Genomic DNA, 16,283 nt, shown 5'->3' with positions numbered 1-16,283 from the left:
GGGATGGAACACAGCAGAGGAATGATAAAGGCATTTGTGCACCAGAGATCAAATCAAGGCTGTAGGTCCCTTCCCTTGGGGCACGTGTATTCACTCAAACTCGTATCTATTCGTTTACAAGTTTATTGGCTCCTCTGGCCTTTGGCTATGGCCCAGAGTCCAGGAGGAGGAACAGGAGAATGGAGGCAGAGCAACTGAGGAGGTCAGAGGTAGACACTCAGGGACCCAGGGTCAGGTGCGGGACAGGTGCAGGACAGGGTGAAAGGGTTGCCCCTGCCCAGGGCGGGGCAGCAGCTGTGGCGGAGGTGTGGCCTGAGGGCTCTCCGGGGCGCTCGTCCCTCTTGCTCCTGCAGAGAGTGGTGGGCCCACTGGAGCTGCCCAAGTTCAGGTGTGGGCTCCAGTCACGTGATGTGGCCAGCCTAGCAGGCAGACGTCAACACCCTCACCCCAGAGGGGGAAGGCATTGTCCACTTGGTGCGGGCCCTCCGGGCGGGCAGCAGCTCAGGGTCATGGCCATGCCACCTCCGCGAGATCTCAGTCCTCACCTCCAGGGGCAAGGGAGAAGATGTTAGGAAGGTCCCACTTCTACTTCTGTGCTCCACTCCAGGGTATAGGGAGAACCCACACAGGAGAGACATAGACATGGACTCCTGGGAGAGGAGAAGCCATGATTGGCCGTAGCTACCACTAAGTATTATCTCTGGAAGATACTACTTCCTCCTTCCTGTGAGTATTCTTGGCCATTCCCTTTAGCTCTTTTCTCTAACTTTTAGCACTGCCTTTATGTGAGTCCGGTTAAAGACATTTTCTATGGGTGCTTTCTTCCATTTCTGGCCAACTAACCACACTGTCCTCCCTGAGTACTTCCCATCCCCTGCTCTGGGATTCAGTCCTTCCCTGCCCACTGAACTGAACTATGGCCACTGGGAACCTGTCCAGAGGATATGACCTAAAGGGAGAGAAGACGGAACCCTGTCTAAGGAGCTGCAGGTGAGGGGACTGGGATTCTTGAACGAAAAGCACCTGGGTGGGGGTGGGGGAGGACAGGGGAATCTGAATTGTCACATCTCCAAGGGGCTGTTGGGGTCAGAGGGAGCTGAGAGGCTGTGACCACCCCCCCTCCCGACAGCTGAACTTGGGCTATAGTGAAAGACAAAAGGGAGACAGATTTCTGTTCAACGTAAAGGTGAGCTTCCCCACAGGTGCTTAACAACAGAAGAGCTATTTATGAGTAGTAAACTCCCCATCACCAGAGTTATACAACTATCCGGTCTTCAATATGATTTCCCAGGACGGATCCTTTCACAGCTCTCCATGGAAGCCTCTTTCCCAGGTCCCCCCAGCCTCAGCCAGGGCTGTTCCTCACCCCTATCAATGCCTACAGGACCCAACAGCCACTACAAACAGATACTGCAATCCTGTGTGTGCACCCAGACACCTGGTAAGGCTGTGTGAGACTCAGGGTGCCTGGGGTGGGAGTGAAGAGTCAGCGGAGGGGGAGCCAGTCAGGGACAGAGGTGGCAGGAGAGGGTCGAGCGCCATTTCACAGCTGACAGATGGCACATGCACCCAGGTCTTCGGCAGATCAGAGCCCACGGCAAATCCATGCCACAAGAGGGAGCCCATCACTCTGCCGTGCACACAGCAGCAGGGCCTGGGGTCCAGGGCACTAAGCTAAATTCTCCCACCTCTCCCACAAAGCTAGTCTGTCCCAAGGGACAGGTGTAAGGTGCCTCCTGGGTGGGATGTTTTCATTTTCCTCTCTCTGCCATCTTTCCATATTTCTACAAGCATATCGGCACTATCTGTCTAGTCATGGGTGTGTCCTCCTCTGTTTGGTCTGTTCTTTTCATAAGGCCCTCTCTTCCAGGTGCTTTCTCTCCGGATCCCTGGCTCTGTTCTCCATCCTAGTCTCTGCTGCTGCACCTGACTCTGTTTTCCTAGTCCCCTTTATGTCTGCCCTGACTTTTTCAGTTCCTCTGTCTCTGTTTTCTCTGTCTCTCCTAGAGCTGGCTTATTCCCTCCTCCACTCTCACTTTTGTTCAGTTTTAGGAGCACAGAACTGGGGGATCCTTTTAGACCATCCCTGGTCCTGAATGGATAGTATATTTAGTCCAACCCAGAGGAGGGATGGATAAAGGACATTAACAGGAAGCAATCAGGTTCCATCTTGATCTAGAAGCTCAGGGCAGACTAAGCTTCCCAAAGAATCATAGGAGTCAAGGTTTGAGCTGGAATTTACAGGGCCTGGGAAGAAGAAAAGTGGCCTTAGGTCTGGTGGGAGGGAAGACTCAATGACTAAGGATAGCTTGGAGAGTTATATACCTCTTGGTTGAGGAAGCAATACAGGATGGCAACGATGAAGCCCTGTGGGGCCAAAGAGAAAGGACCACATCAGAATACAATGGCCTGGCCATAAGATGTCCACCATCTTTCTACTATCTTTTCCTCCACCTACCCGCAGACTGTGGCCTGGGCCACGTCTTTGGGGAAAGGGAAGGAGGTGCCAGGCACATTGTTTCGTGTAATCATCACAACAAGCCTGCTAAGGCTGTACTGTTGATCCTGTTTCTCTGATTTTCTTTATTTCTGCAGCTCCCAGTATTGAGCACAGATCCTGGCACATAAGAGATGCTCAGTAAATGAGGGATGGACAGATGAGTGGATGATAGATGCATGGGTAAATAGGTAGGTGGATGGATAGATGGATAGATAGATGGAGGATGGATGGATGATCAGTGGATGGATGGGTAAATGGATGAGTAGATGGGTTCAGGGAAAGTTGAATGCATAGAAAGACAGATGGATGAAAGAAAGAATAACCAGCCTCGTAACCCTCAACCTACCATGAACTCAACCAAACCTGTGGGCAGCACTGCCTCCCTCCTGCCCAAGGACTTGGTGGGAAGAGTCCCTGTGGGGGTCCTCACCTGGAAGGAGCCCAGTCCCAACTCCAGGGGGAGGCGGATGCCCAGGCCAGCACTGTCAGGCAGAAAGTTGAAGATGACATAGTGAATTCCAAACAGCGGGATGAGGAGAAGCGTTGATTTAGAGAGACGCCTGCAGGGGAAGACAAGCCCTAGGCACCCAAGGCTGGAATTAGAGACTCCCACATGTCCCCTGCTCACTCCCACTTTCCATCAGTTCCCCATACAGACTCTCTGCACCAGGGACCCTGGAGGACACCAGCCTCCCCAAACACAGTGTGGTACAATGCAGGGCTTCTTTACTTCAGGACCATGGATCTTGCTGTTCTCACTGCCAAATGCTCAATTTTTTCCAGTCAACATCTATGCATCAAAGTCTAGTTCAAAGACCACCTCCCCCAGGAAGTCTTCCCTAACCAAACCTCACTCCCATCCCCTCATCTAGAAAAGTTCTCCTTCCGCAGGATCCCACAGAAATGGACCCCAGCACTCATCAGTCCATTTGGCCTGGTAACTGGATATTTGGAGACTCCATCGTCCCCACTTGGGGGTTGGGGGGAACCTCCTAGAGGGCAGGGACCAGATCTACTCTCTCCCTGGAAGCTTAGGGAGGAGGACGGTTCAGGAGAGTGAATGAAACAGAACCACACTGACTCCCACTCCGGTTATCTCCCCAGTGTCCCCGAATGCACACACGTGTGCACACACATTACCAGTACTGAGACTTGGTGTGGAGGCTGCCCTGAGCCGGCTCCAGTTTCCTCAGCAGGATGCGGATAATATTGAGAAAAAGCCCAAAATTCACCTGGAAATAGAGATGCGGGAAGGTAAAAGGCAAGAGTCAGGAGTGGCCCTGGTGGCCTGGGTCGGGGCCTCTTTGGGAATTAGAAACCCCAAATCCTTGAGACAGAGGGGATGTGCAGGTAGAGGGCTGTATAGGTCATTGCTCTAGAACTTGTATCCTGGAGACTGGGGGGTCCCATGTGGAACTCAGGGGCTCAGGGGCTCAGGGTCCCCCTCCCTCTCCAGCCCCTGGAATAAAGGGTGGGGGGGTCAGGCCTTGTCATGCTGCCTCCAGTGCCTCCCAGGGTCTACTCTGGCACAAAGTAGGTGTCCCCCACTTTTGGTAAAATTGGGGGCAAGCGCACATTCCCCAAGGCCACGCAAACCAGACCCGGCTGCCCTGTTTTCAGCATGGCGGCCGGGGGTGGGTTCAGCTACCGCCCTCCTTCCACTGCCCCCACAGCAGCCTCACTGCGGTGGCACATGATCTACAGTCAGGCACCAGACACATCACAACTCTGAGCTAGAAGGCGCCCAAGTACTATGGAGACCACCCCCCTAGTTTTACCAACACTGAGGGCCAGAGAGGGCCTCACAGAGAAGCTGGCAGAGCCAGGCTGAAGAACCCCGGTATCCTGACTCCCAGCCAGGAGTCATGTTTCCTGCCCAAAACCCCCTCGGCCGACCCAGGGAGAAAAAAGCAGAGGGCGCTTGCCCCAGGGACTGACCCCAACAGAGAGGACGATGGGCCCTTTGATGATCCACCAGTAAGGGGAGCTGTCATCCAGGTCCCAGCACCTAAGGAGAGGACAGGCCGGGACTGATGGGGGCACCAAAAATGCCCACCCAGCCTGGTCTCCTCTCTCAGCCAGGGGGACCCCCTTCCAAAGGGACGCGTCAATCCATGCTAGGCTTACCCTCTCTCTCTCTCTCCACCTAGCTGCTTCTTGCTGGCCCCCAAACCTCCCCTGTTCCAGGAGGCCCCTATTTACTGTGTCCCCAACCCTCACCTCTCCCTGAACCCAGCACCCTGAGAATCTGAGGGCCCCTCCCACCCCAGGTCCTGCCCCTTCCATGCTGTCCACGGTGGCCTTCCCATCTCGCGCCCGAGCCTGGGAGTTCCCTGAAGGCAGGACTGGGGTCTCCTCCTCCTCTCCGCAGCTTGGAGGACCGCCACGCTGCTTGATTGTCCAGCCCACACCCCAGGGGGACCCAGCACCGTGGGATGAGGTAGCCCCCCAGACTCACACCACATCCTCAAAGGTCACCTTGCAACACACCCACAGGCCAGTGAAGAGCAGAGGAAGCCCTGTGGGGGTACAGAGGAGACACAAGTAAGGGGTCTGCGTCCTCGGCTCAGAGATCTGTCCCTACCTGCCACCGCCACTGCCAGCCACATGGGGCACCGGGAAGGTGGGACCCGGAAGCTGGAGGACTACAGGCTGCTGTCCCTTCCCCCCCGGGCCCTGTGTCATCATCAGTGAGCTGAAGGGACCTTTGGGTGGGCTCCCTGTGCATTCCCAGCCCTCCCCTAGCCCCTGGTGCCCTACCCAGCCTCGGTGCTCACCCCAGCCGGCAAGAACCAGCCACCAGAAGGCTCGCCTTGTGCTGGGCGACTTGGAGGCCAAGAGGCAGGTCAGGTACACGGCTTCCACCAACAGCCAGCTGAAGTTGGTCATGGTGGCGAAATGGGAGGAGGCCACGGAGACCTTGCACAGAACCTGTGGGCCGGGGGCCTGGCTTCTTCAGAGCTGGACACCCACTGGGGCCCCGACCCGACCCAGGCCCCTCCACCCTGGGCTGCCCCAGAGGGGCCGTGGTAGAATAATGTGGTGGTTAAGAGCGCAGATTTGGGATCTGCGTTCACATTTAGCAGGTATTAGCTGGGTAACCTCCCAGACCTCACCTTTTCATCTGTCAAAGGAAATACTTCCAATACCTTTCACATGGCCTCATCATGAGGATTGGATGGAAACTCTGCATATGAAGTGCTACTATTTTCACTTGCATTCAGTCCTTCCTGACCCCATGTCCATCCCCAGAGCTGTGGATATGGATCCCCATTCATTTCTGCAAACATACGGGCCCTCACCCTGCATTCGCTCATTCACCGCAAGACTTGCTCATCGGTCGGGGGTGAGGAGCACCACCTCTGAGCTCAGGTGGCCTGAGCTTGGCCCCAGGCTCACTCACGTACAAACGGGACTAAAATGAAAATACACGTAGGAAATAAAAGGTGGTAATATATGCAAAGCGTTTAGTGCAATGCCACCACGTAAGTGCTCAATATGTATCATTATTATTATTTCTTTCATTTGTTCATTAAGGTCATTGTTGGTTTGTCCGCCTGTGTATCTGTCCATATCCAGCACAGTTTTAGTGTGCCTGGAGAGTGCAGGGCCTCCACGTTGCCCCCAGCTGTCTTTTATTTTCATTCTCCTCTGCTTCTCCCACCTTCCTGTCCCCCTATGCCTTCTCTGGTTCTTGGACATGCTTCATGTTTTCCTGTCTGTGAGAGTCTGTTCACCCTGGTCCCTCCATTTAACGTGTCCTCCCTCCCTCTCACCCCCTCCCAGCTCCAAAGCCACCTGCTCCCTGAGGCCCAGTTCTCAACACTCCCTCCCCCACTCAGTGGTCCCATAACCTGGTACATTCTGTCCCCTAGGCCCCTTGGGTGCTTCTTGAGGGACGGACCCAGCTCTGCCTCACCCCCACACACACCCACACCCAGCCACAGACAGGCTGGCATGTTCAGGGAGGTAGGAAATGCAAAGACTGCTGGGGCGAAGTCTGGGCTAGGTTGGAGTACAGAATAAGGAACGGGAAGGGGAACATGGGATATGGAAATGACATGGATCAGCCCCAGGATCCAAGAACTGGCATGGGGATTTAGGACCTGACTCTGGGGAGGAGTGGGAAGGGAGAGGGTGTTTCCTGTCCTGTAACCGACAATTGCAGGGCCCCAGGGTCAGCCCCCAGGACTGGACAGGCCCATCTCTGTCTCTAATGCAGCCTTCCTTGCCCCCAACCCACCCCGGGGCCCTCCAGCCACAGCTGTTACCGTGGAGAAGCTGCAGTGATCTGTGTTCTCCCCGTGGAAGAGGGTGGCGTCCTTCAGGAACACAGCACCCGCCTTGAGGATGAAGGTGACAAACAGCTGGGTGTGGATGTAGTTCCGGGGACAGTGCAGCCTCCTGGAGGAGCGGGGAGGGAGGACGGTGAGCATGGTGGGAGGCAAACCAAACTGACTCGAGTCAGATTGGGCTGCACTTGGAGCTTCAGGTGTAGCCATGCAGGACAGCTGACCAGCCACTGCCCCAGGCTCAGCATGGGCGAGAAAACAGAGAGGACCAGCCCCTGCCTCTGGGGAGCTCAGAGGCGGGGGACAGAGGCAGAAAGGGCAGGGTGCTGCCCAGGGGAGCCTCCTACGTGCTCAGAGAGATGAGGCACAGCCCCATGAGACAGACAACAGCACAAGCCATGTTGTGGGGCTCAGACTCTGAAGTTGGGGGGTCTCAAGAGAGGCAATGGTCAAAGGGTTGGGATTGTCAAGAAGGGTATCATGGGGAGAGGCAAAGAGGATTCTTAAAGCAAATGGGACTTGGGCTTCGAATTTTGACAGACATCAGTATATCAAGAACAAAGGAACTGGGCATTCCAAGCCAATCGAGTAAGTTCCACATGAGCAAAGGTGTAGAGATGGCAGGGAGTCCTGGATTGCAAGGGGTGGAAAGAGGACATGCTGGGGAAAGGAAAGGAAAAGCCAGGAATGGCCATGGTGCCTAGATCCGGGAACCTCCGGAACATCCAGGCAAGGAATCAGGCTTAGTGCTATGGGCAATAAGGAGGCAGCGAAGGTTCTCGAGCAGGCGAAGAGGACGGCAAACCTGAGAGCAACCAGGATGGCAATGGCCACGGAGAGGGTCACGACGGAGATACTATGGCCCAGGGTGTAGATAATTTTCACTGTGGAGAAGTAGGATTTCTGGGAGGGTAGAGACAGAGAAAGTCTCAGTGGCTGCACTTTGGGGAAAGGGAGGCTTGATGACGGAGCAGGCGAAGGCTCTCAGTTCTACCCCAGAACTCCCCATCTGGGGCCAGGGGCACCCGTGGGAACCGTGGCAAGCTCCCTCAGGAACAGAAGTGTTTGCTTACAGCCTGTCTCGCATCTGACCTGCTGGTGGGCGGTGGCGGTGGGGGGGTGGTGAGGGAGGGGACAAGGAGACGATTGACTCTCACTGTTCCTGGGGTGGGACAGACAGCAGAGAAATTACAGCTTCATTCATTGGTATATTCTTCATTCATTGAGGAATGAGAAAAGCTCACAAGGAAATGGGGCTTGTTTACTGACATCCTACTGCCTCACCATCTTGGGCACACAACGTCCCCCAAAGAAAGGGTGCAGCCAGCAATAGCCAGAGGGAAAAGTTCTTTCTATGACCAAGTATTTGGATCCATCAAAGTCCAGTCTGGGCACCCTACCCCCACCCTGAGATGGAGATGGAGGGTGCAGCCTGAGGGAGGGGATCGCGGACCCCTGAGGGATGCAGGCAATCACCAAACTGTTTTTTCATCGGAAAAATGGTCAGACTCATGCCTTGCCTTGCAGGGCTGAGGGGAAAGAGATACGGGACTGGGGGTACAGAAGCACTTTGCAAAGGCCCTGCTCAATTTGGAAGTGCAGGGCGTGCACACCACTCCACGGACTGAGGACCAGAGAAGGGAAGAAATGTGCCCAGGACCACTAGGAGCCTCTGTTTTCCTGGAACCACTCAAAACTCCTGCCCTGGAGGCCTGGGCACAGAGAGGGCATGCCAAGGAGAAGGCAGCCAGCACAACTCCCACCCTGCCCTCTGCCTCCCCTCTTTCCCAGCACCATGGCCCACGTGGCCCACGTGTCACCCTTGGGCAATTAGCAAAAGACCTGGGCCCTCTTTTTCCAGACACTACCATCTTCTGGAAACTTCTGCAATTAGTATTCCAACCTGCTAGCTACAATGGAAATGGTAACCCCTCCAGTTATGCAGGCCACCATCCTTACAAACATCCATGATGACCTTTCCTCCAAGATGCCAGAAGCCTCTTACCTCCTCCGTCAGCAGCTCTAGGGGCACAGGGCAGGCCACAGGGTAAGGTGGGAAGGGCTCAGACCAGCCCATGATAGTGCAATCCCGCTTCACAGCCCCTGGGAGGCATGCAGAGGTGGGAACAGAGAACTGGTTATCGCTCCTTCTCTCTCTCCAGGACGGGTGGGGGAGTTGTGGACCATCCAGTGACACTGGCAGGGTCTGCAGACAGCTCCTCCCACTGGCAGAGAGGGGGTGTTCCTCCCTCCAGGGTCCTGGGTTCCAGGTGCAGCCCTTCCTCCCTCCCCCGACTAGGCAGCTGGTAGCACCTGAACAGTCAGATAGCTTCTGCCCCCTCTACCCCATAGACAGCCCTCCCGCTAACACCCACAGAACATTCACTTGCGGTCAGGGCCTGGGTCCAGCACTTCCATGCTCTGCCCACCAATCCTCACCCCCTATAAGGTTAATGTTCTTGTTTTCCCCAGGTCACAGGTCAGGAAGCTGAGGGTCAGGAGGCTGAGTGACTTGCCCAAGGTCACATGGGAAGATGGGAAGTTGGTGTTCAAATCCAGATCTACTGCGCCCAAAGCCAGGGATATGCCTGCCATATTCTGGCATCACCAGATGAAACCACCTCATCTCCCCCACTTACCACCACACCCGGAACCCTCACCTGGCTCTGAGCTGAAGTGGGAGAAGAAATCGGGGCAAGAGAGAGTCACCCACTCGCCGGAGCCTGCCATTGGCCAGCACAGCAGCCCATCCCACGTGCTCGGGCAGCCTGCAGAGAGAGATGGGAGCAGAGCAGATTCGGGGGGACGGGCCCCTCTGGCATTCAGAGTGATGAGGCTGGAGGAGATAAAGGAATCGAGAAGCCACTCCCTCCCTCCCAAGCGGCGTACCCAGGGTGGTGTTGGGCTTCCCTTCTGCTGCTTGCAGACACGACCTCTCATCCTCTCTCAGTTGGGTGATGAAGTCGCACTCTGGGTGCACATGGCTGGATACCTGCGGGAAGGAGGTAAGGGGATAGGCCAAGCTGATCGGCTGCTCCTTCGGGGCTCTCTGATCCCAGTGACCTTAGGACAGAGACAAAGCCTGGTGCATTTCTGCGCCCCTGCTCCTAAGCACAGGGCCTGGCTCATGGCACTGGCAAAGGCATTTGGTGGAGGAGGGAAAGGAAGAGGGAAGGAAGGAAGGAAGGAAGGAAGGAAGGAAGGAAAGGAGGAAGGAAGAAAGGAAGACAGGAAGGAAGGAAGTGGGGGAGGGAGGAAGGAAAGAAAGATGGACATTTGGACAGATGTGTCCCGATTTCATTTCATGGGAGTAAGTTCTGAGACACATTGAACACAAGTCTTCCAAAGATCTCCTGGAGCTGGCTGAGCCCACAACTCATCTGTGCGGGGCTTTTCCTCCATCCCTGCTCTCCTCCCTGGATGCAATTCTTTTCCTCCATTCTGCACTCCTGCTCCCTGGATGCAATTCTGCACAGAGTACCTTGGTAGGCGGAACAATGTCCCTCGTACACGCAATGTCTACATCCTAATCCCTGAAAACTGAATATGCTCTCTGGCAGGGCCAAAGGGATTTTGTAGCTGGGGATTATTAAGTTAAAGATCTTCTGATGGGGAGATTATCCTGGCTTATCTGGGTGGACAGGAGGTCCTTATAAGAGGGAGGCAGGAATGTCAGAGCCAGATAAGGAGATGTGAAGGAGGCAGAGGGGAGGCGGGGGGAGGCTGGGGGGTTGGTGGGGAGGTGAGAGAGAGCGCGCGTGGTTATGGTGGGGTGCACACAGATGAGATGAAGAAGACTTCTTCACTGCAGAAGGGAAGGCAAAAGAAGTTACCTGTATGGCAAAAAAAAAAAAAAAAAAGGCGGGGGAGGGCAAAACAGGTGAAGGAGAAGCACAGGGAGGAAAGGTACAGCACAGGGAATAAAGTCGAGGGTATTGTACTGGCGTTGTGGGGTGACAGATGGGAGCTACACTTGCGGAGAGCACAGCAGAACATAGAAACTTGTCAAATCGCTATGCGGTATACCTGGAACATGCTGGGAAATCGCAACACATTCAGGGAGGGCCCCGACCGGCACCCCACTCTCCAGCACATCAGTTTGCCAGAGCTCCTCCAGCCCCGGGCGCATCAAGAGAGGAACAGTCCCCCAAATGCGGGAAGGGAGCAGCTGTTCTCCACTTACTGCGCAGACCTACCGGGTCCCCGGCCACACCCTCTTAAGAGGCCGCAACCAAATGTGGTTCCTGGGATGCTGGGAATGGGGAGGGGTCTGGAGATTTTGTGGAAGAATTAGGGACCTGTAGCTCAGAGAAGACTTGGGAGACACGAGCAGAGCCGGAGAGGCCCTAACAGCCTCCCCCGGAGGGCCCAGACAGGGCCTGGAGGGAAGCAACGGGGAGGCTAACTCAGCTTAGCCAGGTTTTCCTAGTCAGAGCTACCTGGAGCCAAGCAGCTGCAAGGGGAAGGGGAGGGAGGAAGGAGAGGGGAGGAGGGAGGGGGGGAGAGGGGGCAGGGGGTCTCTGAGCCATGGCCAGCAACCTGCTTAATAGGAAGAAACTCCTGTGCTGGGGAAGAGCAGTGGGGGCCCCACCAGGCTCCAGCTAGACCCCCCATATAGCCCTGTGGCTCCCAGATCTGGAGCCCAGCAGGAGAGGTAGGAGGGTCTGTGTCTGCTACTCACAATTGGCAATGGGCTCAGCAAGCAGAGGATGAAGGCACCCCATGCCCTGCTGTCCATGGTGGGGCTCAGAGGTGGCTCCCTCAGTCAGCGTCCTTCCGTCCTATCCTCTTTGGGAGCCTCGGCCCTCTTCCCTCCCCACGGTCCCCCACGGTTCCCTCCCCACAGCCCTCTTCCCTCCCCACGGTCTCCTGTCCCCGCCGCTGCCACCGGCTTCTGCCTCCCCAACTCTGGTGGCTGTTTACATAGGCAGGAGCCAGCAAAGGGGACAGAACCAGCTAAATATTCACAGGATTGCAGGACACTGTGCCCAACTCAGCCCAGGCCCCGAAGTGGGCCTCCATGTCCCCAACAGGGAGGGGCTGAGCACCCCGACCCCTTCCACTGTGTCTGTAAATCTGCCTGCGTGCCTGTCCTGACAGCAAGGGCCCAGAGAGGTGACAGTCACAGGACACTTCTTGCTCTGGCAGGTCATTATTCTTTACCATTTCCTTCTCTGAACCCAGCCTTCTGCTGGCCCACAGTGGAGAGAGCCCTCCCCCTTCCCCCGCCATGAAGGAGACTCAGAGAAGACCTGGGCCCACCAGTTTGGGTGGTGACCTGAGCCTCATCCACAAGGCTGCAGGGTGGGCTCAGGGCTATGGGGACGCAGCGGGGCTAGGGGGTGTCAGTGGGGGTTGCAGAGTAGGGATGACCTGAGATAAAGAAGCGAGATCATGAAGCCCCTGCATGGGCTGGCCAAGAAGGTGTCCTATCAGCAGGACCTCGCTTCTTTCCCCGCAGGGACGGCAGCCTGGAAGGCAAGGTGGGGTCTGCAGACATCAAGGCCCTGGACTTGACATAGGAGCTTGTCAGAGTCTCCAGAAGTCTTCATGGCAATAGAGGGAAATGAGCCTGAACGGGAGGTTTGCAAGGGGATTCACGGAGCTAGACTGCCCTGAATAAAGCAAGACAACCGTTACCAATAGCAAAAACTAGAGGACTTACCATAGCTGCTCAAATTATTTTGAACATCTGATAGTTGGTCATTTTTATTATAGTTTTAGACTTTAAAATATGGAATCCCAATTGGCCCAGCTAAAGACAGTGTTCTAAGTCCCACTGGACCTCTCACAGCCTTTAGGGATTTGGAAGCACGTGGTATCTTCCAGGGCCCTGGATGCCACTTGTCCCTGCTCGGTCCTGACGTTTGTGCACAGGTCCGCATTCCCAGAGCTTGCCCAGCTGGATGCTGGTGACAACAGGCATATTTACAGCCTGACCCGAATCATGAATGATGAAGGCTCCTCACCCCCGCCTCGTGGAGAGTGAGGAATCATTTTACATCAGCAGGGCTTTGTTTTTCCACTTGTATTCATCACCAACAGCGTTGAAGAAAAATATTTTGAAAAGAAAACATGAACCACCCCAAGCCCCAGACCCCCTTCCCTCGCGCAAAGGTTTTCCTGTGCTTTGCCCATAAAAACAGCACAGACAGGTGGCACACACATAGCCCAGCTCGTCTTCAGGGTGAAGCAGAGCTCCCGGAGGGGCAGGCCAAGTGAGGACTCACAGGTGGAAGAGCAGAACACTGAGAAGGTGTAATTTAAAGGGAAAGCTAGAACCTTCCATCCATCAGCTACAAATAAGCAACAGCACAAGGATACGTACTACAATTAATCACTGTTGGTAATTAGTGTCAATGTCATTAGCATGAATGATGGTTAATAATTGATATTGACACTTAAGAATAATTATTATCTAAATTAGTGGCTCTTCACAGGGAGCAATTTCATCCTCCAGGGACTATTTGGCGATGCCTAGAGACAGTTTTCAGTATCTCAGCCAGAGGTCAAGGGCGGCAAGGAGCAGTGGCAATGTGCTACTGGATTGAAACCAGAAAAGCTATTGAACAACCTACAGTGCACAGGACGGCCCCTGCAACTGTATAAAGAATCATCTGGTTTTAAAGGTCAATGGAACTAAGGTTGAGAAACCCTGATCCAAGGATTCTCTAGGCCCATGGTCTTCCTTAATAGATCAAGGTCACTGAATGCCCCTCTCAACTACCTCTATATCTATTCAAGTTCAAATTCTGCCTCCACCACTGGCCAGCTGTGTGACCTTGGGTGTTAGATAAATTTTTTGAGCCTTAGGTTTTCCGCTTGCCAGGGTAAGTTGACAAGAAAAGGCATATAAATTACCTCACAGAGAGCCTAGCTCACAGTGGACAATCAGGAATGGTAGCATGTAATAAGCCTCCTAACAGCAAATAAGGTTAGAACAATCAATTTTTGTATGGAAAAAAATAAGGTTAGCTCTCTAGCTCACATTTACGAAATATAGGCTCTACAAGGTTTAAAGCCCTCACTACAAAAAAAAAAAAGTAAGTTTTTTTTTCAGAAAGGGAATTTGTTTTTATCACCTCAGAAGAATAGAAACTTCTTTATATAAAAAATAAAAGTCATGAAGAAAAGATTAATAAGTTTGACCACATCCACATTTAAAAAAAAATAATGTTCAAGAAAGGACACCACAGATAAAACTACAAGCAAGCTACAGACCTAAAGAAAGATTTGTGACCAATAATGACAAATAATATCATTAATGTTTTTTTAAAATATCAAAACTGTTTTTTTTAAATACTCACAAATCAACAATAGAGAGAAAAACAACCTAAAAGAAAAGTGAGCAAAGATATAACCAGGAAGTTAGAAAATAACTAAAGTGTAGGGCCAATAAACAGATCAGGGGGTGCTTAATATCACTAATGCTCAAGAGAATGAAAATAATAATGAGCTACCCTTTTTCACCTATCACATTGCCTAAAATTTTGATATCTAAAAATATGACACTTGGAAAATAATGTGGGGAAATGGTACTTTTCTACTTTGCAGGTGGGAGTGAACATTGGTACACCCACTTTGAAAAGCAATTTGATATGAGCTTTTCAATGTATATACATGAACATACTCCCAAAGCCAGAAGCTCCATTTCTGAATATTTGCCCCAGAGAAAAGTATTATGTAGTAAAAAACCAGAAAACCACACAAAAGTCCAATGATCATGAAATAGCTAAATAAAATGTGATATGATACAGTAGAATACTATAGAGTGTAACATTAAATACTATTAAAATACTATTGAAATGATGAACTAAATCTATTTGTATTAACATAGAGAGATTTTTTTTTTAATGTATTTGAGGAACTTCTGCTTCCAGCCAAGAGAGTCCTGCTGATAGTCCCTTCTTATTACATGCTACCATTCCTGATTGTCCACTGTGAGCTAGGCTCTCTGTGAGGTAATTTATATGCCTTTTCTTGTCAACTTACCCTGGCAAGCGGAAAACCTAAGGCTCAAAAAATTTATCTAACGCCCAAGGTCACACAGCTGGCCAGTGGTGGAGGCAGAATTTGAACTTGAATAGATATAGAGGTAGTTGAGAGGGGCATTCAGTGACCTTGATCTATTAAGGAAGACCATGGGCCTGGAGAATCCTTGGATCAGGGTTTCTCAACCTTAGTTCCATTGACCTTTAAAACCAGATGATTCTTTATACAGTTGCAGGGGCCGTCCTGTGCACTGTAGGTTGTTCAATAGCTTTTCTGGTTTCGATCCGCTCTGTACCAGTAGCAGAGACTGATTTACCCTCTTCATGGCTTAACAGCAGGAAATCCAAACAAAATATACAAAATTGTGGGTTTTAATAGGTGAAGAAAAAAAGCACACATGATCATCTCAATTGATGCAGAAAAAGCATGTGACAGATTTGAACACCCTTTCAAGACAGAAATACTTAACATGCTAAGAGTAGTAGGGCACTTCCTGAACATGATAAAGACCATAAATGAAAAACCCACAGTGAACACCATGCTCGGTGATGAAGATGGAGAGCTTTCTCCCTAAGATGAGGAACAAGACAGATGTCTGCTTTCGCCACTTCAACTCAACGTAGTACTAGAAGTTCTAGCCAGAATAATGAGGCAAGAAAAGAAATAAAAGGCACCCAAACTGGAAAGGAAAAAATAAAATTATCTGTTCACAGATGATCTTATTTGTAGAAAACGCTAAAAATACACACACACACACACACACATACTATTAAGGTTAATAAACAGACTCAACAAAATTGCAGGATACAAAACTGACATGCAAAAATCTATCTGTTGTTCTTTTTATACACTAAAAATTAAACAATCTGAAAAGAAAATTAAGAAAACCATTCCATCCATTTACAATAGCATCAAAAAGAATAAAATGTTTTGGAATAAATTTAACCAAGGAGGTGACTTTAAAAAAAAAAAAACAAAAACCTACAAAACATTACTGAAAGAAATTAAAGATCTAAAGAAGGAAAATATGTCTCAGTTCATGGATTGGAAGACTTAATTTGTTAAGATGACAATACTGTCCAAAGTAATACACAGAGTCAATGAAATCCTTATAAAAATACCAATGGCATTTTTTTTCAGAAATTGAAAAATCTATGTTAAAATTCATATGGAATTTCAGGGGACCCTGAAAAGTCAAAACAATATTTGTGTGTGGGGGGATATTAGAGACCTCAGACTTCCTAACTTCAAAACTTATTGCAAAGCTACAGTAATCAAAACAGTGTGGTGCTGGCAAAAATATACACAGATAAACCAATGGAATAGAAGAGAAAGCCCAGGAATAACCCCTCCCATGTATGGTCTATTAATTTTGGCAATGTTGACAAGACCGTTCAATGGGGAAAGGACAATCTTTTCTACAAATGCTTCTGGGAAAACTAGATATCCACATGCCAAACATGAAGTTGGACCCTTATCCACACCATATGCAAACGTTA

At 51.6% G+C, this 16,283-nt stretch overlaps 1 protein-coding gene across 1 annotated transcript; it reads right to left on the bottom strand.

Moving 5' to 3' along the window:
* Positions 1-214: 214 nt before the first annotated feature.
* Positions 215-11,530, bottom strand: GHRHR (growth hormone releasing hormone receptor). Its single transcript, XM_035021440.1, has 13 exons — positions 11,474-11,530; positions 9,682-9,784; positions 9,453-9,560; positions 8,798-8,895; positions 7,598-7,695; positions 6,772-6,904; positions 5,278-5,431; positions 4,959-5,019; positions 4,439-4,508; positions 3,641-3,732; positions 2,931-3,060; positions 2,326-2,367; positions 215-545 (listed from the first exon to the last, which is right to left on the bottom strand). Exons 1-13 carry the CDS (start codon positions 11,528-11,530, stop codon positions 420-422), a joined length of 1,272 nt encoding a protein of 423 aa, XP_034877331.1. The 3' UTR covers positions 215-419.
* Positions 11,531-16,283: the final 4,753 nt, after the last annotated feature.

Source organism: Mirounga leonina, unplaced genomic scaffold (assembly GCF_011800145.1).
Source record: "Mirounga leonina isolate KUSES-001 unplaced genomic scaffold, KU_Mleo_1.0 Mir_174, whole genome shotgun sequence".
Lineage (NCBI taxonomy): Eukaryota > Metazoa > Chordata > Mammalia > Carnivora > Phocidae > Mirounga > Mirounga leonina.
This window is presented reverse-complemented; position numbering and strand designations above follow the sequence as displayed.